Source organism: Malus domestica, chromosome 08 (assembly GCF_042453785.1).
Source record: "Malus domestica chromosome 08, GDT2T_hap1".
NCBI lineage: Eukaryota > Viridiplantae > Streptophyta > Magnoliopsida > Rosales > Rosaceae > Malus > Malus domestica.
This window is the reverse complement of record NC_091668.1, coordinates 29,013,830-29,037,207: the sequence shown is the minus strand read 5'-3', so window position 1 is coordinate 29,037,207 and position 23,378 is coordinate 29,013,830. Positions and strand designations below refer to the sequence as shown.

General features: G+C 38.6%; 1 protein-coding gene across 2 annotated transcripts; it reads right to left on the bottom strand.

Annotated features, from left to right (window-relative positions):
• Nucleotides 1-1,897: 1,897 nt before the first annotated feature.
• LOC103411029 (uncharacterized) lies at nucleotides 1,898-19,555 on the bottom strand. 2 transcript variants are annotated; one of them, XM_029107335.2, is made up of 11 exons: nucleotides 19,150-19,555; nucleotides 18,120-18,354; nucleotides 17,538-17,685; nucleotides 16,808-16,906; nucleotides 16,265-16,422; nucleotides 15,406-15,571; nucleotides 12,726-12,862; nucleotides 3,654-4,344; nucleotides 3,363-3,475; nucleotides 2,545-2,800; nucleotides 1,898-2,425 (listed from the first exon to the last, which is right to left on the bottom strand). In XM_029107335.2, the coding sequence occupies exons 1-11, from the start codon at nucleotides 19,337-19,339 to the stop codon at nucleotides 2,129-2,131; spliced, it is 2,490 nt and encodes an 829-aa protein (XP_028963168.2). In that variant the 5' UTR covers nucleotides 19,340-19,555; the 3' UTR covers nucleotides 1,898-2,128. The 2 variants fall into 2 exon arrangements, with proteins under 2 accessions (XP_028963168.2, XP_028963169.2); XM_029107336.2 differs by having other exon boundaries at nucleotides 17,538-17,693; nucleotides 19,150-19,524.
• Nucleotides 19,556-23,378: the final 3,823 nt, after the last annotated feature.

The following is a 23,378-nucleotide window of genomic DNA, read 5'->3' as shown; positions in this document are numbered from 1 at the left end:
TTGTTATCAAAACCGTTGATTAGTTTAACACATATGGATGACTAAATGATCGTCAAATTAAATATTTTTTTGCAGATATATGAATTTTAGATCATGATAAAAAGAATGAACAATTCCGATTATAATGTTCGGACGATAAACGTTTATTAATTGTAAGTGGAGACAAGTGATTAAGTCCATGGGACACAAGCATTATCCTATATTATTATGGGAGTTTTAACAAAATACTCCCGGTACTGTGCACTTTTAACGAAAAACCACATTTTTACCCTTCATGGTACTATTCACTTACACTTTTATTTGTCATTTTTCATTAAAACTAAAGTTTTTGAGAATTTTTCGTTAGTTTTCCTTATTATATAAGATGTTGATTGTGGGCAAAGTATTTAATTTCTAACAAGTCATCCACCCTTTACATGTACAGATTGGATGAGAAAATTTAACACTCCTAAGGATTCAAAATGATGGAATTTGAAATTAAAAAAATTTTGTTTTCTATTTGTGATTTTGTTTTTTCGTTTGGCTAGCTTAAAAGAACAATGAAATTCAAATACCGAATGTAATGTGTATATCTAGAGTCACTAATATAAAAATAAGAGAAATAGTCAAGAAATGTGATTATGGTGATGGTGGTCACCATGATGATGGTGGTGGGTGGCGGCGATGGTAATGTTGGTGGGTGGAGGTGGCGGTGGAGATGGTGATGATGACGAAGCATGGGTGGTGACAGTGGCGGTAATGATGGTGGGTGAAGGTGGTGGCGCAGTGGTGACGATGGTGGGGGGTGGCGGCAGTGGCAGCATTGGTGGTGACGATGGTGGGTGGTGGCGGCAGTGGTAGCATTGGTGGTGGGTGGTGGTGGCAACGACGGTGATGATAGTGAGTGGTAGTGTCGATGTCAATGATGATTGTGGGGGTGGTGGCAACAACAACGATGATGATGATGATGATGAATGGTTGCGGCGGCGTCAATGATGATGATGGGTAAAAGTGGCGGCAGTGATGAAGGTAGGTGGTGGTAGCGGAGGCGGCGGCAATGATGGTAATGATGATGGTGGGTGGCGAGGTGGCAGCGACGGCGCTGATGATAAGTGATGGTGGCTAGACCAATGATGGTGGTGGGTGGAGCTAGCAGTTGTGATGGTGATGATGTTAGTAGATGCTGGTCGTTGCATCCGTGATGACGGTAGGTTGTGGTGACGGCGGCGACAATGGTGGTAATGGTAATGGCTGATAAATGTAATATGATGTCTCTCTATCACAAAACTCTTAATTACATTATTAGAGCACGAATGATGAATCAAACCCCAATCCTAATGAGATTCTAATAAGTCATGAGTCATTTAAGTTAATTGAGAAACTTTCTGCCCTCCATCATACTTAATACTCTAGCTTAAGATTTCAGAATCACATCTTAGAGTATTTTACCTTCACATATTGAAAGCTAGAGACTTCTTCTTGCATACTTATATGCCTCTATGAATAACTCCTTTAACCTAACGATACATTTGTCATGCCCAAACCGAAGCATGACATGTTGCATTATCAAATTATAAAAGACCTATTGATAAGACAACTACGATGTCTCAAGTTTGAAAATTACTTGCATTATTGAAAATACTATAGAGTTACTAGCTTGACAAGTAGTAAAATACTCCATACGAGAACTCTTGTTTGATCACATTCAATGTACTCCCCAATTATCGAGAAACTACGCATGGAGTGTTTTTTGTTCATCCGGAGAAAACAATCTAAATCCCTTTCACTGTATTTCGTTCATGCGGCATTGTCAGATGATGAATGCTTACTAAGTTTATGATTTTGTGCATCCATTCTCTCTTTTGCGCACCGGCTTTGCATTCATTTAGTCAGATCTACTCGAATCAAACCACCCAACTGAGTGAACAAGAAATACATTGGCACTAAATGGTTTCCAATTTTTGTACAATAATACAACAATAACAAAGCCTTATCCCACTAAGTGGGGTCAGTTGTATGAATCTTACGCTCGGTTCAATTTCTGTACAAATAATGTAACGAGAAAACTCTAGTCGTGTTTTTTTTTCTCCAGAACTGATCTAGTATAAGATTTAATTTGTGAAACTACCACATATACGCCTACAAGAATCTATACAGAATTGCTGCTGCCAAGGCTTCTTTCTGACCTTTCTGGGTCCTTGCTTTCCTTTGTATTCGGTTTTGGTGTTGGCTCCTCACTTCCAAAAGGCAAAACAACTACAGGGGCTGCAGGCACTCTGTCCCAACGCTCCTTCAAGAGTTTCATAAACCTTTTAACCATTTCCCTCCTGAACTCAAGCTCCCGTGTGAACAGATCGAAGATAAAAAAGGCAACAACATATTTGAAGGGAAAAATGAGGAGAATGGTTGCAGAAGATAACAACACCAGCGCAACCTCAGTCGTTATCTGATAAAAGTGTAAACAGATATGATTACTTCTTGTTCAGCCCGAATTAACTGCAAACTAATCCATGAGATAACCATTTTTTTCCCATAATTGTACGAATTTAAGCAATGAATACATACCTGAGGCTGACCAGAAAGGAAAACTGTATGTATTTTCAGAAGCGTGACATTCAGATTCTGTAAATAACTTTCCACATCGCGCATGGCATCTTTTACGGCTATAATTTTCTCAATGGTATTTGAAGGAGGCTGGTCACGGATGGTAATTTTTCCAAATGATCGTCCAAGGCGGCCTTGCTCCTTTAGCCCCTTCAATGTCAGCATGACAGCTGCCAAAATTATCAATGCCGCTGGGAATACATATGACAGCAAATTCCTGGCAACGTAATCTCAACAGATTAGCCTATAGTAAGATCACAGTGTGGAAATTTTAGGGAGTTAAAAAATAGAAGGTTCGGATCATTGAAGTTCAATGTGGAGTGGGTCGGACTACAAATCCTCAATTTTTTTTTTCAAAAAATGGGGATCCTTTACCTTAAAGGCCCTAGTTAAAAGAAAATGAAAAGTTCTCGATGCGAAAACATTGCCGAGGCACAAGGATGCAACCTTATCCATCAGTCAACTTTTTTGGGGTAACTTATACAATAACTGAAGAAATTATAGCATCCAACAGAAAACCAAAAGGCAATAGGTGGAGAGGCCCCAGACATTATACTGCAATTCAAGCTTTACAATCCCAATGTGACACATAGACTCCTCATCTCAACACACACCCCTTACTTATGTTTGTAGGTTTTAACGCGGATTGTCTGATCCATTACCAAGTGGCAATCAGTGGAAAGGCCTAAGACATCATACATTGCAATTTGCAACACAAGGATTTACATTCCTTTTGTCAAATATACTCTCAACAATTACTCTACCAGAAATGAACCTACCTGAAAATGACTGTATATGCAGAGGCAAGAAAAGAAATGGTCAAATATGGCTCCTCCCAGCGCCTAAGTTTTTCAAAATTTCTCACAGTTATGGTCAGGGGAAACAGAAGTTCCTGCACAGGCAATATGGCACCAGCATTGGTTACACTACGCTTCAAACAAATGATATAAGAAACTAAATGAAATGTTCAGTAAAACAAAGCCATTGAAGAAAAAAACATGTTCACTGTGCAGTGAAGAAAGTAATAGAAAGTAGAGATTGCATTCATGGAGAAGCAATTTATAACCAACCTTGAATAGATCAATGTTACTTGGTATTCCCTTAAGTGTTGCAGCATCAATTGTGGCTTGAGTTGTTTCAGCTTCCTGCCATTTTTGTTTGCATGTTCTTGTTGCCCTTTCAACAAGGGACACATCAGCAACAACCAGATTTTTACTTAAAACTAGCCCCTGTCTTGTTGAAGTGTTCTTCCAAAAGGCAACAGAAGCACTTGAAGCCCAACATGGAGATCTCTTCCATTTGTGCAAGTAAACACTGCCATCTATGTCAAACACATGATTGCTGCTGCTTTCAATCATTTCATTAGAAGCCCTCGCTCCTTGAGCTGGCTGGTTGTCCATCTCTAAATACTTTGATATCAGTGGTCCACCCCAATAATTTACTGCTAGAGTCTGTGAAACTACATCACCAAATGGTGCATACTGTAAATATGTAAACTGAACATGTTTGGTGGGATCATCCAGCAACTTCCCCATAAATTGAAGAGCCTGTAGTCTAGCTATACTATTAATGGCAGTGGCCATAGCTCTTTCCTTCCCTTTGTGAGCACCATAAACATGAAATATGGATTCATCAAATTCCTCCGGTCCATAATCACGGATAAACTTGTGTACAGCATTAATTTCACTAATAAATGCATGCCACACGTCTCGCCTCATTTCTCCACCTAAGTCCACAAATTCAAGCACCCATGTTTCTGATCTGCATAGTTTTATCTCAGAGATGAGCTTCTTAAGAAACATCAAATGAACAAAAAAGCATTTGTACAGAAAATTAGAGATGGCCTTTACAGTCATCGCTAACATGATTAATAGATCCTGAACGTGTCTTACATAAATTCAACAACAACAACAACAACAAAGCCTTTTCCCACTAAGTGGGGTCGGCTATATGAATCCTAGAACGCCATTGCGCTCGGTTTTGTGTCATGTCCTCCGTTAGATCCAAGTACTCAAGTCTTTTCTTAGGGTCTCTTCCAAAGTTTTCCTAGGTCTTCCTCTACCCCTTCGGCCCTGAACCTCTGTCCCGTAGTCACATTTTCGAACCGGAGCGTCAGTAGGCCTTCTTTGCACATGTCCAAACCACCGGAACCGATTTTCTCTCATATTTCCTTCAATTTTGGCTACTCCTCCTTTACCTCGGATATCCTCATTCCCAATCTTATCCTTTCTCGTGTGCCCATACATCCCACGAAGCATCCTCATCTCCGCTACACCCATTTTGTGTACGTGTTGATGCTTCACCGCCCAACATTCTGTGCCATACAACATCGCTGGCCTTATTGCCGTCCTATAAAATTTCCCTTGAGCTTCAGTGGCCTACGACGGTCACCCAACACGCCGGATACACTCTTACACTTCATCCATCCAGCATTCTATGGTTGAGATCTCCATCTAATTCTCCGTTCTCTTGCAAGATAGATCCTAGGTAGCGAAAACGGTCACTTTTTGTGATCTTCGCTAGATTGCTCCGGTCATTAGTGTGGATAAGTATATAAATGGATAGAGATAGGAAAGCAAACACAAGATGTACGTGGTTCACCCAGATTGGCTACGTCCACGGAATAGAGGAGTTCTCATTAATTGTGAAGGGTTTACACAAGTACATAGGTTCAAGCTCTCCTTTAGGGAGTACAAGTGAATGATTTAGTACAAATGACATTAGGAAATATTGTGGGAGAGTGATCTCGTAACCACGAAACTTCTAAGTACCGGAGTGTGGTATCGTCTTGACTTTCCTTATCTGTCTCATAGGTAGATGTGACATCTTCTCTGGAAGTACTCTTCCTCCATCCAGGGGTGGTATCTGTAACTGGTGGAGATGCACAAGATAATGTATCAATGTCACTTGAAGCTTACTTGTAGTTTCAGGCTTGGTCAAGCGCGATACAAACCATGTAGTAGGAGTCCCCCAAGTCGCCGAGCTAGGGGATCTGCTGAAAGAGGTAACAGACAAGGTAAGCAATCAGAGCTCCGACTGATTGTTCACATTCTCCCTATCTTGCAGGCAGCATGAAGGATAAAGAGAAGAAAAATGAGAATAGATGATATGGGATACTTTTGCTTTTGAAGAAGTAACTTTCCACAGGCTTATTCTTGAACTGGGCTGGAGGGTTTTCTGGTTTCCTCCAGAGTATAAGGCCGACTGAAGAATTTGAGGGTCAAAACAAGTCCATCAAATCTAGAGTACGTTCGACCCTGCTGATATGGGATACTTTTGCTTTTGACAGAGTAGTGGATGTATCGGCACGTGTGCTGTTACGCTTGTCTCCACATGCTTCCTTGTATCCTTCTCACTTGCCCTATCTGTTCCTCAGGCAGATGCGGTATCTTCCCTGGAAGCATAAGATGTTGAAGATGAGTACTCGAGAGCAATGCCAGGTAAGTAATCAGGTAAGGGGTTCCAGGCAGTCAGTTCCTAGCTGGAAGCTCGATTCCAAGTGCTGACTGATTGCTCTCTTTCTCCTTGTCTTGCAGGTAAGAACAAGGCCAAAGGAAAAGACAAGGAAAAAGCATGATATGGGATACTCTTGCTTTTAACCCTGATGATATGAGATATTCTTGCTCTAGTATAGCTTGTTTACAGAGGTATTATCGGGGGGAAAGAAAGCTGAATATTTCGAAAGGCTTCGTTGGGAGTGCCCTCTCAGATAAGAGGAAGGGTTGAGCATTTTTGCAGGTCTGCCTGTCCGTTGGGGATGAAGGTCGACATATATAGGAGTCTCCCTAACATCAAGTAATAATGCTATTCCTTTACCCTACTTGGTCATAGCACGGTAGTGGGAGCTGCCAGCTTCACAAGTTTTAACTCTGTCAGAGCACTTTGAAAAAGTGGTCTGTGGTATCTGGAAAGCTGATGTTGCGTGTGAAGATTACAGACAAGCTTTATCCAAGGAGATCCGGCTCTTGAAGTTGGGAAAGTGGTGTCTTCGATTTTTGAGAAAGCAATCCTGCTGGGGGTCTGGTTCTCGAGATTCGAAGAGCGGTGTCTTCGATTTTTGAGAAAGTAATCATGTTGGGAGTCTGGCTCTCGAGATTCGAAGGGCGGTGCCTCTTCGATTTTGGAGCAAGCAATCTTGTTGGGAGTGTTTTCTCGAATGTGAGTAAAGGTTGGGCATGTTTGCTAGTCTACCTTGCCACGAAGCACAGAGGTTGACACACAGGGACTTTCCAATTATCCAGCAGTGGTACTGTTCCTTTACCCTCTCTTCGATTTTTGAGAAAGTAATCATGTTAGGAGTCTAGCTCTCGAGATTCGGAGGGCGGTGCCTCTTCGATTTTGGAGCAAGCAATCTTGTTGGGGGTGTTTTCTCGAATGTGAGTAAAGGTTGGGCATGTTTGCTAGTCTACCTTGCCACGAAGCACAGAGGTTGACACACAGGGACTTTCCAATTATCCAGCAGTGGTACTGTTCCTTTACCCTCTCTTCGATTTTTGAGAAAGTAATTATGTTGGGAGTTTGGCTCTCGAGATTCGGAGGGCGATGCCTCTTCGATTTTGGTGCAAGCAATCTTGTTGGAAGTGTTTTCTCGAATGTGAGTAAAGGTTGGGCATGTTTGCTAGTCTACCTTGCCACGAAGCACAGAGGTTGACACACCGGGACTTTCCAATTATCCAGCAGTGGTACTGTTCCTTTACCCTTGTGGGTAATAATATGGTAGCTAGGCCTTCAAAATTTATGTGTCTAAACTTTGTTAGTGTTGTTTCTTTGCTATTCTTTTACCCTTCTTGGTCAGAGCGATGTAGTGAGAGCTGCAAGCTTCACGTGTCTCAACTTTGTCAGAGAACTTTGGCAAAGTTATATGTGGTACCCATGAGCTACTGTTGCGTGTGGGAAGTTGATGATTGAACAGTACGATTCATGTGCTTTCTACTTCGCCAGAAATCTTCGACAGAATGCCCATAATTTCCGCAAAGCTGAGTGTGCGTGTGACAGGTGCTGACAAGGCTGGAAAAGTAGTCTTAACTTTGTCAGAGAACTTTGGCAAAGTTATATGTGGTACCCATGAGCTACTGTTACGTGTGGGAAGTGGGTGATTGAACAGTACGATTCATGTGCTTTCTACTTCGCCAGAAATCTTCGATAGAATGCCCATAATTTCTGCAAAGTTGAGTGTGCGTGTGATAGGTGCTGACAAGGCTGGAAAAGTAGTCTCAACTTTGTCAGAGAACTTTGGCAAAGTTATATGTGGTACCCATGAGCTACTGTTGCGTGTGGGAAGTGGGTGATTGAACAGTACGATTCATGTGCTTTCTACTTCGCCAGAAATCTTCGACATAATGCCCATAATTTCCGCAAAGCTGAGTGTGCGTGTGACAGGTGCTGACAAGGCTGGAAAAGTAGGTGCCTCTTCGATTTCTGAGATCGGCCCTCGTGGTCTCTGAGCAGCCCAGCTTTTGAGAAAGCAAACCTCTTCGATTTCTGAGATCGGCCCTCGTGGTCTCTGAGCAGCCCAGCTTTTGAGAAAGCAAACCTCTTCGATTTCTGAGATCGGCCTTCGTGGTCTTTGAGCAGCCCAGCTTTTGAGAAAGCAAACGCCTCTTCGATTTCTGAGATCGACCCTCGTGGTCTCTGAGCAGCCCAGCTTTTGAGAAAGCAAACGCCTCTTCGATTTCTGAGCAGGCGCCTCTTCGATTTCTGAAGCTTCGTCGAGTGCAGATTTTTATAGGGGCTGACATTAAGTTCCAAAGCACACTTGAATATCCACCAGTAGAAGCTCCATTCTTGCACTTCTAAGATCTTGATTTGTCCGACCTCTTCTCTCTTCAACACCTTTGAAAATGTCTGGCCCCTCCGACCGTCGTTTTGACTTGAACCTTGTTGAAGAGGCAGCCCCGCCTTCTCCAGACAACATATGGCGCCCATCCTTCGTCTCCCCTACTGGTCCTCTTACCGTTGGGGATTCCGTGATGAAGAATGATATGACCGCTGCGGTAGTGGCCAGGAACCTTCTCACTCCCAAAGATAACAGACTACTTTCCAAACGGTCTGATGAGTTGGCTGTTAAGGATTCTCTGGCTCTTAGTGTTCAGTGTGCAGGTTCTGTGTCTAATATGGCCCAACGCCTATTTGCTCGAACCCGCCAAGTTGAATCATTGGCGGCTGAAGTGATGAGTCTAAAACAGGAGATTAGAGGGCTCAAGCATGAGAATAAACAGTTGCACCGGCTCGCACATGACTATGCTACAAACATGAAGAGGAAGCTTGACCAGATGAAGGAATCTGATGGTCAGGTTTTACTTGATCATCAGAGATTTGTCGGTTTGTTCCAAAGGCATTTATTGCCTTCGTCTTCTGGGGCTGTACCGCGTAATGAAGCTCCAAATGATCAACCTCTGATGCCTCCTCCTTCTAGGGTTCTGTCCAGTACTGAGGCTCCGACTGATCCCCCTCCGGTGCCTTCTCTTTCTGGGGCTCTACCGACTGCTGAGACTTCTCCTAAGCAACCTTTGTGAAGGCTCCCTCTTGTTTGTTTATTTTGACTCAAGTATATGTACATATTTGTAACTTATCGGGGATATCAATAAATAAGTTTTCCTTCATTTCAACGTATTGTGTTAAATCACCAAAGCCTTCTTCGCTAAGTTCTTTAAATTTTCTTTTGTTGAAGCTTGTATGTTGAAGCTTTGTGAGTGGAGCATGTAGGTTGAGGTAGTGTTCCCTTAATTTCCCGAGCGAGGACAACTTCTCAGTTGGAGACTTGGAAAATCCAAGTCACTAAGTGGGATCGGCTTTATGAATCTTAGAACGCCATTGTGTTCTGTCCTGTGTCATGTCCTCCGTTAGATCCAAGTACTCTAAGTCTTTTCTTAGGGTCTCTCTCAAAGTTTTCCTAGGTCTTCCTCTACCCCTTCGGCCCTGAACCTCTGTCCCATAGTCGCATCTTTTAATCGGAGCGTCAGTAGGCCTTCTTTGCACATGTCCAAACCACCGTAACCGATTTTCTCTCATCTTTCCTTCAATTTCGGCTACTCCTACTTTACCCCGGATATCCTCATTCCTAATCTTATCCTTTCTCGTGTGCCCACACATCCAACGAAGCATCCTCATCTCCGCTACACCCATTGTGTGTACTTGTTGATGCTTCACTGCCCAACATTCTGTGCCATACAGCATCGCCGGCCTTATTGCCGTCGTATAAAATTTTCCCTTGAGCTTCAGTGGCATACGGCGGTCACACAACACGCCGGATGCACTCTTCCACTTCATCCATCCAGCTTGTATTCTATGGTTGAGATCTCCATCTAATTCTCCGTTCTTTTGCAAGATAGATCCTAGGTAACGAAAACGGTCGCTCTTTGGTATTTCTTGATCTCCGATCCTCACCCCTAACTCGTTTTGGCCTCCATTTGCACTGAACTTGCACTCCATATATTCTGTCTTTGATCGGCTTAGGCGAAGACCTTTAGATTCCAACACTTCTCTCCAAAGGTTAAGCTTTGCATTTACCCCTTCCTGAGTTTCATCTATCAACACTATATCGTCTGCGAAAAGCATACACCAAGGAATATCATCTTGAATATGTCCTGTTAACTCATCCATTACCAACGCAAAAAGGTAAGGACTTAAGGATGAGCCTTGATGTAATCCTACAGTTATGGGAAAGCTTTCGGTTTGTCCTTCATGAGTTCTTACGGCAGTCTTTGCTCCTTCATACATATCCTGTATAGCTTGGATATATGCTACTCGTACTCCTTTCTTCTCTAAAATCCTCCAAAGAATGTCTCTTGGGACCCTATCATACGCTTTTTCCAAATCTATAAAGACCATGTGTAAATCCTTTTTCTCATCTCTATATCTTTCCATCAATCTTCGTAAGAGATAGATTGCCTCCATGGTTGAGCGCCCTGGCATGAACCCGAATTGGTTGTCCGAAACCCGTGTCTCTTGCCTCAATCTATGCTCAATGACTTTCTCCCAGAGCTTCATTGTATGACTCATTAGCTTAATACCCCTATAGTTCATGCAATTTTGTACATCGCCCTTATTCTTGTAGATAGGCACCAAAGTGCTCGTTCGCCACTCATTTGGCATCTTCTTCATTTTCAAAATCCTATTGAAAAGATCAGTGAGCCATGTTATACCTGTCTCTCCCAAAACTTTCCACACTTCGATTGGTATATCGTCTGGGCCTACTGCTTTTCTATGCTTCATCTTCTTCAAAGCTACAACCACTTCTTCCTTCCGGATTCTACGATAAAAAGAGTAGTTTCTACACTCTTCTGAGTTACTCAACTCCCCTAAAGAAGCACTCCTTTCATGTCCTTCATTGAAAAGATTATGAAAATAACCTTTCCATCTGTCTTTAACCGCGTTCTCTGTAGCAAGAACCTTTCCATCCTCATCCTTGATGCACCTCACTTGGTTTAGGTCCCTTGTCTTCTTTTCCCTTGCTCTAGCTAGTTTATAGATATCCAACTCTCCTTCTTTGGTATCTAGTCGCTTATACATATCGTCATAAGCCGCTAACTTAGCTTCTCTCACAGCTTTCTTCGCCTCTTGCTTCGCTTTTCTATACCTTTCACCATTTTCATCGGTCCTATCCTTGTATAAGGCTTTACAACATTCCTTCTTAGCCTTCACCTTTGTTTGTACCTCCTCATTCCACCACCAAGATTTCTTTTGGTGTGGGGCAAAGCCCTTGGACTCTCCTAATACCTCTTTTGCTACTTTTCGGATACAACTAGTCATGGAATCCCACATTTGGTTAGCTTCCCCCTCTTTATCCCATACACACTGGGTGATTATTTTCTCTTTGAAAATGGCTTGTTTTTCTTCTTTTAGATTCCACCATCTAGTCCTTGGGCACTTCCAAGTCTTGTTCTTTTTTCTCACTCTTTTGATATGTACATCCATCACCAACAAGCGATGTTGATTAGCCACGCTCTCTCCTGGTATAACTTTGCAATCCTTACAAGTTATACGATCCCCTTTCCTCATTAGAAGAAAATCTATTTGTGTTTTTGACGACCCACTCTTGTAGGTGATCACATGTTCTTCTCTCTTCTTAAAGAAGGTGTTGGCTAAGAAGAGATCATATGCCATTGCAAAATCCAAGATAGCTTCCCCATCCTCGTTTCTCTCCCCAAAACCATGGCCACCATGAAAACCTCCATAGTTGCCTGTCTCCCTGCCCACGTGTCCATTTAAATCTCCTCCTATAAATAACTTCTCCGTCTGAGCAATTCCTTGCACCAAGTCTCCAAGGTCTTCCCAAAATTTCTACTTCGAACTCGTATCCAACCCTACTTGAGGTGCGTACGCACTAATCACATTGATAAGTTCTTGTCCTATTACAATCTTGATTGCCATGATTCTATCTCCTACCCTCTTGACATCTACAACATCTTGTGTCAAGGTCTTATCCACGATGATGCCAACACCGTTTCTCGTTCTATTTGTGCCCGAATACCATAGTTTAAACCCTGAGTTTTCTAGATCCTTTGCCTTACGCCCAACCCACTTAGTTTCTTGTAGGCACATAATATTTATCCTTCTCCTCACCATAACTTCTACTACTTCCATAGATTTTCCCGTCAAGGTTCCTATATTCCACGTTCCTAAACGCATTTTGCTCTCTTGAACTCTACCCTTCTGTCCTAGCTTCTTCACCATTCCCCGTCTAATAGGATCAAAGTACTTCTTTTGTGTGTCCCGTGTAAAGTTGATAGGAGCATATGCTCCCAAACAACTTTGAGTGGAGTCGTTCGAAAAGAAGTTTCTATAGCCCCCTTGCTCATTTAACACTGCATCCGGGTGCCGATGGAGATACAGCGACCCTTGCTCACTTATCACTGTGCTCGGGCCACACAGCGCGCCACTTACGGGTGACGCCCTAGCTTTAGCGCGATTTCGTGTAGTAGTGAAACTCTAAACAATTTTTAGTATTTATTTCTTTTGTTTCTAACAGTAGCGTGGGAGTCTGACTATCCAAAGTGAATATTCATAAACAACAATTTTTGAAATGTTTTCATATTTCATGCAAAAATGGTGACGAGATATAAAATGAACATAGATGGTTAAGCACTCAGTAGAATAGAAAAACAAGAACTGGGAGTCTGACTGTCAAGAAGCTTACTCACACGGGACCATACGATATAGAGACGGCAGAGTCGAAGAGACCAGAACCAAAAGGTCCAACTTTTGCTTTCTTAATCTGTAATCCTTGTTTTGTAAGATCCAATCTTATAGAATCCTTTTGCCCAGCAAGGCCAACGGCCTGCAGCATCAAATGAAAAATAAGACTGATTTGAGGCTAGCAATGCCACAACTCAACAAAAAGTTTAGAAAGAAGAAAACAGAAACAGAAACATATAGTTCGATTTGCAATGAAAGTATATCGTTTTCTAATTGATGAAATAAGAATGAATTGAGACCAGCAACGTGATAAGCTCATATTTATATATATTTTACACCAAATTCACTTGTCTTTTCTTAGTTAGTTCCTTATATTTTTGAGGTATTTACTTTGTTTTTGTGTTTTGTGGGATTTGTCAAGCAAAGAAAAGAAAAATAGCACAAGTGGGATTTTAAGTGACAAATTCGTCAAAACTGCCCGTGCAGATCAGCTGACTTTGGAAGCAAGTTGCGAACAGCTCAAAATGAATTAGAGAATGAGCCTTATATGCTTGGAAAGCTACGGATGTCTATTTTCTGGAGCATTTCGCGGATTGTTAATATCATTTTTGTAGAAGAAGTTACGGCCGTTTTAACACTGAAAGGTTCACAAGAGACTGAGCAGTTTATAACTGCAATGAAAGCAATAAACCCAATAAGTCTAACATCCAAAACTGATGCAGCCAAGAACAAGTCAGCTGATACTTATTCAAATATAAAAGGGAATGGAATTGAAGATGAGGATTAAGAGGGAGTAATTGGCATAAAGGCTACCTAAAGAGTTACAATTGTTTTACAATTTCCTCTCACTTATTGTCATCACTAAATGGCTATTAGTGGGTGAGTTAAGGAGAAGAAAATGATGCAGCAAGAATTGGTTTAAAAGCAGCATTGGGGAAGGAAAGAAAGAGGAGGAGGCCTTGGTCGATTTCTTTCGGTTCTATCTTCTCAAACTCATGTCTATCTTTTGTTTTAACTTAAGGATTGTGTGTAACTAAATTTTTGGTAGTTAGGGGCTGTTTTGAAGCCCCGAATATGATTGCAAGTTTGTTATGACATTTCATTTGAATTACTTTTATGAATGGATGAAAATTGGTTCACTACTTGTCTCATTGATGAATTCTTTATTTGTTTTCTATGGATGCATACGTAGTAAGCATATCTAGGATTCTAATGCTATGAATATGTATGTGCCTGCCCTTGTCGAATGAGGACCTATATATGTTCTAAAGTAGTACTTGTTAATTGCGATAACATGTGAACCAATTTCTAGGATAAGTAAGACAACGCCAGTACTTACGATGCCTTGTGATGATTCAAACTCTTTTCATTCTTAATGATTTCTACTTGTTAAATCTATGAACACGTCATTCTAGATTGCATGCTAGGGACCAAGTTAAGTTGAAAACGCCATTCTCTTAACATACTACCTAAGAAAGAGTAATAGGTTGAGTTCTAACATTGAGCCAACTTGAGCATCTTCATCCGGAAATAAAAGGAATTTGAATGAAACATAACATGTTTGCATGATTATTTGGTGGTGGATAGCAATTCCCCTAACTTCTTGTTCTTAATTTGTGACTACTTAAAATCTATTTCTGTCCTGTTTTTGTTCAATTTAATTTAAATAGAAAATCAACTCCAAAAATCCTAAAAATTTGTGTGAGTGTAGCTTTGTGTGTCTAGTGTGTTCATATAAAATTTCGTAGACTTTAGATAAGTGTAAGTCGGTCCAATAATTATGTTTCGGTGGCTGGTCAGTAGGGACATCAACCAGTTTTTGTGACATTTTAAGTAGTTAGATAAAACAATCTTCTGCGGGAAAGACTCTTATTTTCATATGCTACAATCGATAAATCTTAGCTTTAATAAGGAAAATCAATAGGACATTTGTGTGCTATTTTGTGGTGTGCTTTTAATCTTATCACAATGCCCAACTGGACAAATATGAGAAAGGAGAAGCAGGCAATACTATTTCACAACACGAAAAGGGGAAACCAAACGTAAATCAAGGAAGAACAAAAGTACAGTTACGAGTCTCAGGAAATGACCACTTAAGAATCTGCTATTTTACAATACATCATAAAGCATCTAAAACACTCGCTCGAAGAAACATCACAACATGAATTTTCAACCTGTTCCAATTATCAAAACACTGCTAATTTACTAACTCTACACCTCATAACATCAAAATTTAGGCATAAAAGAGTAACAAGCACGAAGACAAGAAAAGGAATTCCAGGGAAAAAAGCTGAAGCATTTCCTGTTAGAGATCAAGATGTCCCAAACCTTGACCGATGTCAACTACCTTACGTATCTTAAAAATCTCTGAGTTTTGATGTTGGCATTCTTTGTAAATCAAAATTAAGAATGAGAATTCAATACATAGTTTCAAAAATAAACCATGGAAGTTTGGTTCCAAGTGTGTGCCATAGTGCTTTCTTCTTATTTTTTGTCGAAGAGCCATAGTGCCTTCTTCTTCTTTTTTGTCGAAGTGCCATAGTGCTTATACAGTTTACATTTTACTACCAATAACCTAATGGACTTAAATGGAAGAGGACATGAAGTTACCCCTCAAATTGCAATTCAACAATTCGATATTAAATGTCAGTGTAAAAATATAAAACTCATAAACAGATTAGTTACCTCAAAATAAATTGCTTTATCAGTTAATGTTACTTTTCCTGGCCATGCCATATTGTTCTCCCATTTTAGGACAGGCCGCTTCCTGCTGGAACCAATGCATAAAATTCTCTCCTCAGGAAGGTTGGAACTTTGTCTAGTCTGGTATGATTTTCTTCCTTCGTGAATCCTACACAAATAAGACTAGTTCAACTTGAGCTTCCTAGAACAATGAGGCATGCGCATAAGCCTATAATGAAAATGTGATACCTGAGACATTTGTACACAATGCATGGAAATTAAAAGCACGAAAAATGAAAAATTTGGAAAAGCATGACAAAGGACATCTTGATCAAGCCATAGTTATGAATCTTCTGACTATGGCAGAGGGCTCCGGTTGTATCCCTGATTCCCTTGACCAACCATTAGGCAGCTCCCTAGTACTTAAGGTTCTAAGGAGACTACTGGGGAATCTTCTCCACTGACAGGGCTAAAGTGACTGGCAGACACAAATTCTCGTGCCAAACTAGGCGCATTCTATACATTGTTCGGGATGAGGAGGCCTCTACCATGAGTTGAAAACCATTCTAAACCCTATTTTACAAATCAGTAAAGCAATCAACAGTTTTCAACTCTTCCTATCAAAACCATCAAAGGAATAGAAGAAAATTGATGTTAGGTACTTTTGTTCAAGACATTATGTAAAGAAAAAAAAAGCTCACTTTCACTGAAAGGTTTTTTCAATGGTTATATCTACGGAATTTTAATCTAGTTGCAGCTACCGATCATAAAAATATTGATTAATTGCTCTACTTGTCATGGTTATCAGAAGACTTAATTCAAACATATAAAGTTAGTAAAATAACACAAGTATGAAACTCACTTGAGAAGTTCATCAACATAAGTCAACCACGTGCTCAGAGAGATGCCCTGTTCATCACCGGCAAGAGCCTTAAATAGATTATGCGCTGTTGACCTATCAGCCACACCAGAAATAGCAGGAGCCATTCGAACAAAAGCCTCTTCTCTGACAAGCTTTCTCTGTTCACCAGAAATAAATAAACTTACTTTAACTGACCACTGTCATCAAAACAATGTAAGCATGTAAGTTCAACCATTTTCACAGGCTAGAACCATGTAGGTTTAACCATTTAGCCTCATTAAAGTAATTCCCTAGCATGTTCTTGGAGATGACAATTGTTATCCTAATTATCTCGTAGAGCATGATATCAATCATATCATTTATGCCAAATTTGGCGCACCCCGCTATTTTCCTCTAACTCACGATAGTCATAATCAAAATTTCAGTTGTAACTCAAAGTGTGATGTAAGTAATTATTTGTTAACCATATTTCAAAGAAATTTCACTAGTTTCAAATGCTGGTTTATATAATTATATAAATATATAGATATCTGAAGAATGAACCTGAAAGGAAGCTTTCTCCGAACCATTAGCAAGATCTTCTCGATAAGGATTCTCCCATGCAAGCATAGTTATAAATATAAGTCTTTGGAATGAAGGTTCCTGTAGATGCACCAACATTTTCCAGAAACAAGGACCAAATTACTACTTGTGCGAGTTACTAATCTCAAAAGGGAAATTTTGCCGAACAGAATGAGAAAATAAAATAAGCTTCAACTACCATATCTCCAAATTCAAAATTCCAAAATTCTAAAGACATCAGGTTTCTATGTTCAAGACGCAATAAATAAATAAATACACATACAGATGGTTACTATATGCACAATTCTTATACAACATCATAGTACCATTGAGGTCCTCCATCATACTACATTCAACTTTTTATTCCAAGAATATCGCTTGCAAAATTGCTAAACAGTTAAAACAAGAGGACAAAAATAAAACAAAGGAAAACAAGTAATACGCGCGCAGATTGTAATATTAGTCGCTCTATTTCATAACAAAAATGGTTAGACTTTAAACAGGTTAGTGAATTATATGTACTTGTAGACGGAACCACTCTTAACAAAAGACTCCAATCTTTCCCTTCACCATACGACAGTAAGAATCTAAAAACTGGAATAGAGACAACGAAATCAACATATGAGATATTCAAGAAAGCAACATATGGATAAACGAATTCTTATTCTAGAGCGGTGATAAATGAGTTTCACTTGCACTAAGTACTACTAACATTGAGGGAAGGATGAATATCAGAATTATCCCTTGACAGAAACCTGAAGCAGCAATATTCTACCAAATTGCGAGCATCATTGTATGTAGACTCAGGAACAAGTGCTTTAAATATTTTCTGCATCTTCTGCCCCATCAATCCATTCATCCTGCATATCTTAAGAGTCAAATGATAATTCTTCTGTCAGTTTGATACTTTAATAAGCCTATAAAACCAAGGAAGCTTATGCATAGTGGATTAAAAACTTTCCCCAGTCAGGGCAATATGTGAATAAACCATATTAGAGTGCACAGGGCAGGAAAATTGAAAGCAAAACTGTCTCTGACATTTATACAAATTGGAGGCCAGTTTGTTGATGCATTGCAGTAGGATACTTCTTCTTACTTTTTAAAAATCCCTTACTTTCTTGGAATAAAAAGTTTTTCATACCAAAAAAGAAAAAATACAGGTAATGTTAAAGCAGTTCATCTCACAGGTAAAATTTCATATTGCAAATGAAAAACCACGTGACAATGGAGACAGATGTAAAAACTTGAAGCCAAAGATTTTGACTGACAAAGAAGTTCGAACCAACAAATTCACCTGCTAAATTGCTCTATAGATACAACGGCAGCTAAAGAGAGAATTCCATTTGGTGTTCTGCTATTAATTGTCTGTTCTGCCATAAATATGTCCTCCATATCTTGTGTCTCTGAAGCATCTGTAGTGACAGGCTTTTTAGTCTGACCAGTTCTTGCCAATGGAGATGTGGACGCCACTTCATTTAAAAAGCTTTGCGTCTTTACTAGCCATGAATTCAACTTTTCTTGTACGGCATCTGTCAAAATATGAAAATACAATAGTTTTAGACAGCCAAAACTAGAAACAAGATTAAAGAGACTATTTTTAACAAGTGTTTAACCTAGAGCCTATGATATCAATCATATCATAACCCTAAACAAGCAGTAGGTAACTATGCATTGTTTTCCTTATACTTTCACTTTCAGCATGCCAGACGTAGTAATTGTTTGTACTTTTCTCTTTTATCCACCCTTAACATTTCAAAATGAGAAGATGTTTAGATCATTCAGGAGTCTTATTATATTTCCCACAACAGAGAAATGACAAAAGTTACCATTTGCTATATTATACTTTATGAGACCAGAAGGTTCATGAGGCCTTTCCTTTGATGATCAGCAAGGGGCAACGGCGGAGAAATTATTTTTTGCCATTTCCTGCAAACTCATACGATCCTTATCTTCCAGTTCATTCATTCTCTTGAGCATTCTAATTGAATGAATGAGACACTTATGACTTAAGAGATAGACAACGGTATTGTTTTTTTTCTTTTTCTTTTTCCATAAATTGGAAAGCTTTCCAACGAATTCGAGTTCAACCACCCTCAAAACAAATATTTAGAAACCGTTCAATAACCATTTAGGCCAAAACCATGGGACATAACATTGCACTGTATGAGATTATCAGTAGATCAAGAAACACATGGATTTTGTTTAATATGTGGTTTATCCATAACCATCACCAAACCAAGTAAATCCCACAATTTACCTTCAATCATTGAAACATGAAAAATCAAGAAGACTAATGGAAACAAATAATAGACAAGCAGACTCACTTGCATCAACGTCGTTGAGCTTCCACCTATCCCCCAGAGACTGCCCCACAATCCTGAACCGCAACTTGTTACGCTCTGAAGAATTCCCGGCACAATATCCAAGCCTAGGACGATTCCCACGCCATGAAAATCCAGAAACGGGTACAGCAGGTGATGTTTTCAACTGGGTAACTGAGATTTTGGACAGCATCTTCTTCCTTTTCTCCCAAAATTTTCAGGATTCGAGCTCCGAAACCGAGTAAGCAGGAACTTGGTTGCTGTGGAAGCGTAGGAGAAAAACTTAGTGGACGAGTGGGCGGACAGAGAGAGAGACGGAAAGTGAGTGGCAGGCTAAGCTTATTCGGCATACTAATCACTCCATGTGATATGGCTGATGAATGAGCAGATATCTCCAAGCTTCCGACATAAACATTAACAATTACTCGGAGGTAAATAGCTTGGAGCCGTAGAGGTAACTACCTTCCAAACAAACCACACACTTTTTTTCTTGGTTATATCCATTTTACTGTCCTCAAGTTTTCCATTTTCTGCTTCTCGTAGCCATAGGTTTTTTTCATCTCAATTTCGTACACGGTCATTAATTTTTTTTTTTCCCTTTTAAACTTTTGTTAATCAATCCGTTAAGTCTTGCGATGGCGTGGTAGGCCTTTAGCCGGCCAAAAAAATCGAAATTATTTTTAAAACTCATATCTTTTTCAAGGTAATTTTCATTTTATTGTTATAAGTTTCGTCAAAATCACATTTTACGATACTTACTTTTTTGTCTTGCTTTTATAACTAAATTTGATTTTTCTGCCACTTTTATACTTTCTTTAGACTTTCTGTTAGGAGCGAGCACGAGTCGAGCCGGATTCATTTTTAATGGATCTGAACTGGCCTTGTTTTTTTTGTAAACAAGTCTTAGCCGATCATGGCTTCTGTATTTTTATTAGTAGAACCGGCTGATTTGGATCCGTCTAATACGATCCGATTCCGTTTTCTATCATGTCTTACAACAAAATAACAATATAAAAACAATCTCTTTGTGTTTTTGTTACGAAAGAATTACATCTAACAAACCAATAATACCAACAAATGTTCTAAAGGAAGAAGTTTGTTTGTCTTTTTACTTAGGGTTAGGTAGATTTAAAATTAGGGAGTTTTAACGAAAAGTCCACGGTACTATTCACTTTAACGAGAAACCATATTTTTACACTAAAAAGTCAAATCTGCTACTATTCACTTTACCCTTTATTTTATCATTATCGTTAAAACTCAAAGTTTTCAAATCTTTTTCCATTAAATTTCCTTTAAAATTATGGATCATGGGCTTCATTGTGGACCACTTATGAAATGGCAAGTGCTAAGACAACCATTAAACAATCCGGGCCAAGTAACCTGCACATAAAAAATTAAAGGTAAGAACAATATGGTTTTACATCGGGTCGGATAACACGGTCCAAATCTACGGTCTAAAGACTTGGATGTCCACCCCTATTTTTTGTCAAGTGTTTCGTTAATTGATGACATGATGTAACTTTGACCCACCAAATTTGCCACGTAAAGCGACATATTAAATAGATATTAAAAATAATTAATTAATGAAAAAAAAAGGTCAAAATATATGTCAAAATAAAACCATAGCTAATTTAATAGATAAAAGATGTACAAAATATACGCTTAAATATCAACATAAAAATTTTTCCGTTAAATTAGCTAATTTAAATAGTAAAAGCGTAACTTTGATTCACCAAATTTACCACGTAAAGCGACATATTGTTTTCCGTTATTATCAAATGAAAATTATATGTATTACAATTTTCGAAAGAGAAATTTAAAAGTCTTGAGTGTTTATTTTATATATACTAGCATATGGGCACACATTAAGTGTGTGAGAAAACTTTTTATTTTTGTTTTTGAAATAGAAGAGAGGAAGAGAGTGATAGAGAATGTGGGAGTGAAAAGTTTATATTTTTTATTTTTATTTTTTTAATTAAAGATATGTTAGGATTACATGTAGGTGACACTTTGAAGAAAAAAAAATTTGGTTGTGTGAAATTACATTTATGCCCCATATTTCTTATTCATGTTATGTTTTAATTAGAAAGTTAAACTGGTAATTTCATAAGATTTTGGTTGACAATGAGTGTTTTATTAATTCGTAGATATATATATATATATATATATATATATATATATATATATATATTTGTCCAATAGCCTAACTCGATGAAAATCCTAATCCTATATATGTCTCCAAAACCCTATCTCGATGACAATTTGAAACCCGTATCATCATGATAAATGAAGAATATAATCAAAGCTGCTTAGCTTTCCAATACTCTTCATTTATTCAGGCCAATATAAAGAAATTAAAATTTTATTTTGATTCGCAATTACTTTTAGCGTTTCAAATTCTAATAGTTTTAATATATCAGTGTCTGGTCTTAGAAAATATGGAGCCATCACGAAGAATAACAAACATCATTTTCTTCAATTATATTCCAGATGTGACCCAACGATTCTTGGGCCGAGTTTTACTAGGAAAGCTGCTTACTTGGTGTATTATGATGTATCCAAAGGAATTGGAGTACAATAATAACAATACTTGGCTACTCAAAGATGAGTAGAAACTCCTACTTAAAATTTTTAGTGTTTTAATCGCGGAACTTTGTGCTTATGATCAGAACCATTCATATTATGAATCACATTGTAAAGATCATCCCTACAAAAAATAAATTAAAACTAAAGTCGTTTAGTCAGTCTATTGTAGCATATACATAGACGGTTCATAATGCTTTTACCAATACTGTTCATTTGTTTGTAAATAGTTTGATGACTAAACGATCTTAGTTTTAATTGATTTTTTGCAGATGCGATCTTTATATGGTGATTTATAATAATAACAGTTTTAATTATAAACACGAAGTTTTATAAATTGACAACGAACAATTTTAAGAAATTTTGAGTAAGAATTTCTACTCATCTTTGAATAACTAAGTATTGTCCTTATAATAATGGCAAAAGCGTGATACAAGGATTGTATGTTTACTTATACCGTTTACAAAAATTATTTAAAATTATTTTACAGGGGCATCCACTCACGCTTCTGCATGGAGGATTCACTATGCACCAAATAATTTTCAATGAAGAAAAGTATTTGGTTGATGCTCTTAAAGGAATCAAACGGGTTAGAAGATTCCCGCGGTTTATGAAAGACATTAAAAAATCGTTTAGATGTATTTTTAAAATGATTGAAAATGTTTATGATGAAAATAGTTTTAGAACTAATATTTAGTAAAGATGCATGTAAATCCTAGAAAAGCACTTAAAGTGCTCTATGAAAGAAGCACATAACTGATGCTTCTTGCAGAAAGCATTTTAAGTGCTTTTGGAACCCAAAAAAATTTCCCTAAAAACGATTTTAGTCATTTTAAAAGTACATCTAAACGAGCCTTAAATAGTTGGAACTCAAATTCTATCCTTGCAGTATAAATGAGAGAAAGATAGCTACTGTTTGTGTGATTAAAGGTTCGGGGCAGTCATCACAGTTCTTCGATATTAAAAGAGAGTATTTAAACTAAAAATTATATCCTTCATATTGTTGGAATAACCTGCTAACATTGCCCGCCAAAATGGAAGAAAATCACGTGTCAAGACAATTTACTTCCTTGTGTATCTTCTTCTTAAAGATGAATAAAGCTGAAAATTAAACAGTTGAAGTTAATCTAATGGCTAAAAACATGTGTAAAAATATGTGTTAAAGACTTTGTTCTTGATCCTAACCCTATATAATATCTCTAAAAACCTACGTCGATGAAAATTTCAAAGCTGCTTAGCTTTCCAATACCCTATGGATTGCACAAATTCTTCCTATGAGCAAAGTCATTGGTTGATCACTTATATCGACTGTCCATGCCTACCTGATGAAGTTTTAAAAGACGACAAAGAAAACTGTGAATACTAGACTTTTATGTTTGGTTTTTCTTGTCAAATCTTGTAATTGGTACCACACGTGCTCTAGTTAGATTTAGGGGTTCAAGGGCTCATTTTCTCTATGGGATCATACTGCTGGAAACTGTCGGGCCATCACTTCAAGAGGTTGTTCATGCATATGCATTTCACGCTTAAATTCATACTGCTTTTTGTTTGGTGATGTTGTTTGGTTAGAATTACTCCATGTTGTCCAACTAGCTGGGCAAGCAATTTAAGACAGTCCACATGGGCTGACTGACAACTTTTATCCGAAA

Excerpts from the sequence above, each read along its gene's own strand:
- LOC103411029 (XM_029107335.2), bottom strand. The coding sequence starts at position 19,339 with ATGCTGTCCAAAATCTCAGTTACCCAGTTGAAAACATCACCTGCTGTA. Across the intron at positions 18,355-19,149 it reads GCTCAACGACGTTGATGCAA|ATGCCGTACAAGAAAAGTTG; the intron begins GTGAGTCTGCTT and ends ATATTTTGACAG. Across the intron at positions 3,476-3,653 it reads GTAACATTGATCTATTCAAG|GAACTTCTGTTTCCCCTGAC; the intron begins GTTGGTTATAAA and ends TTGCCTGTGCAG.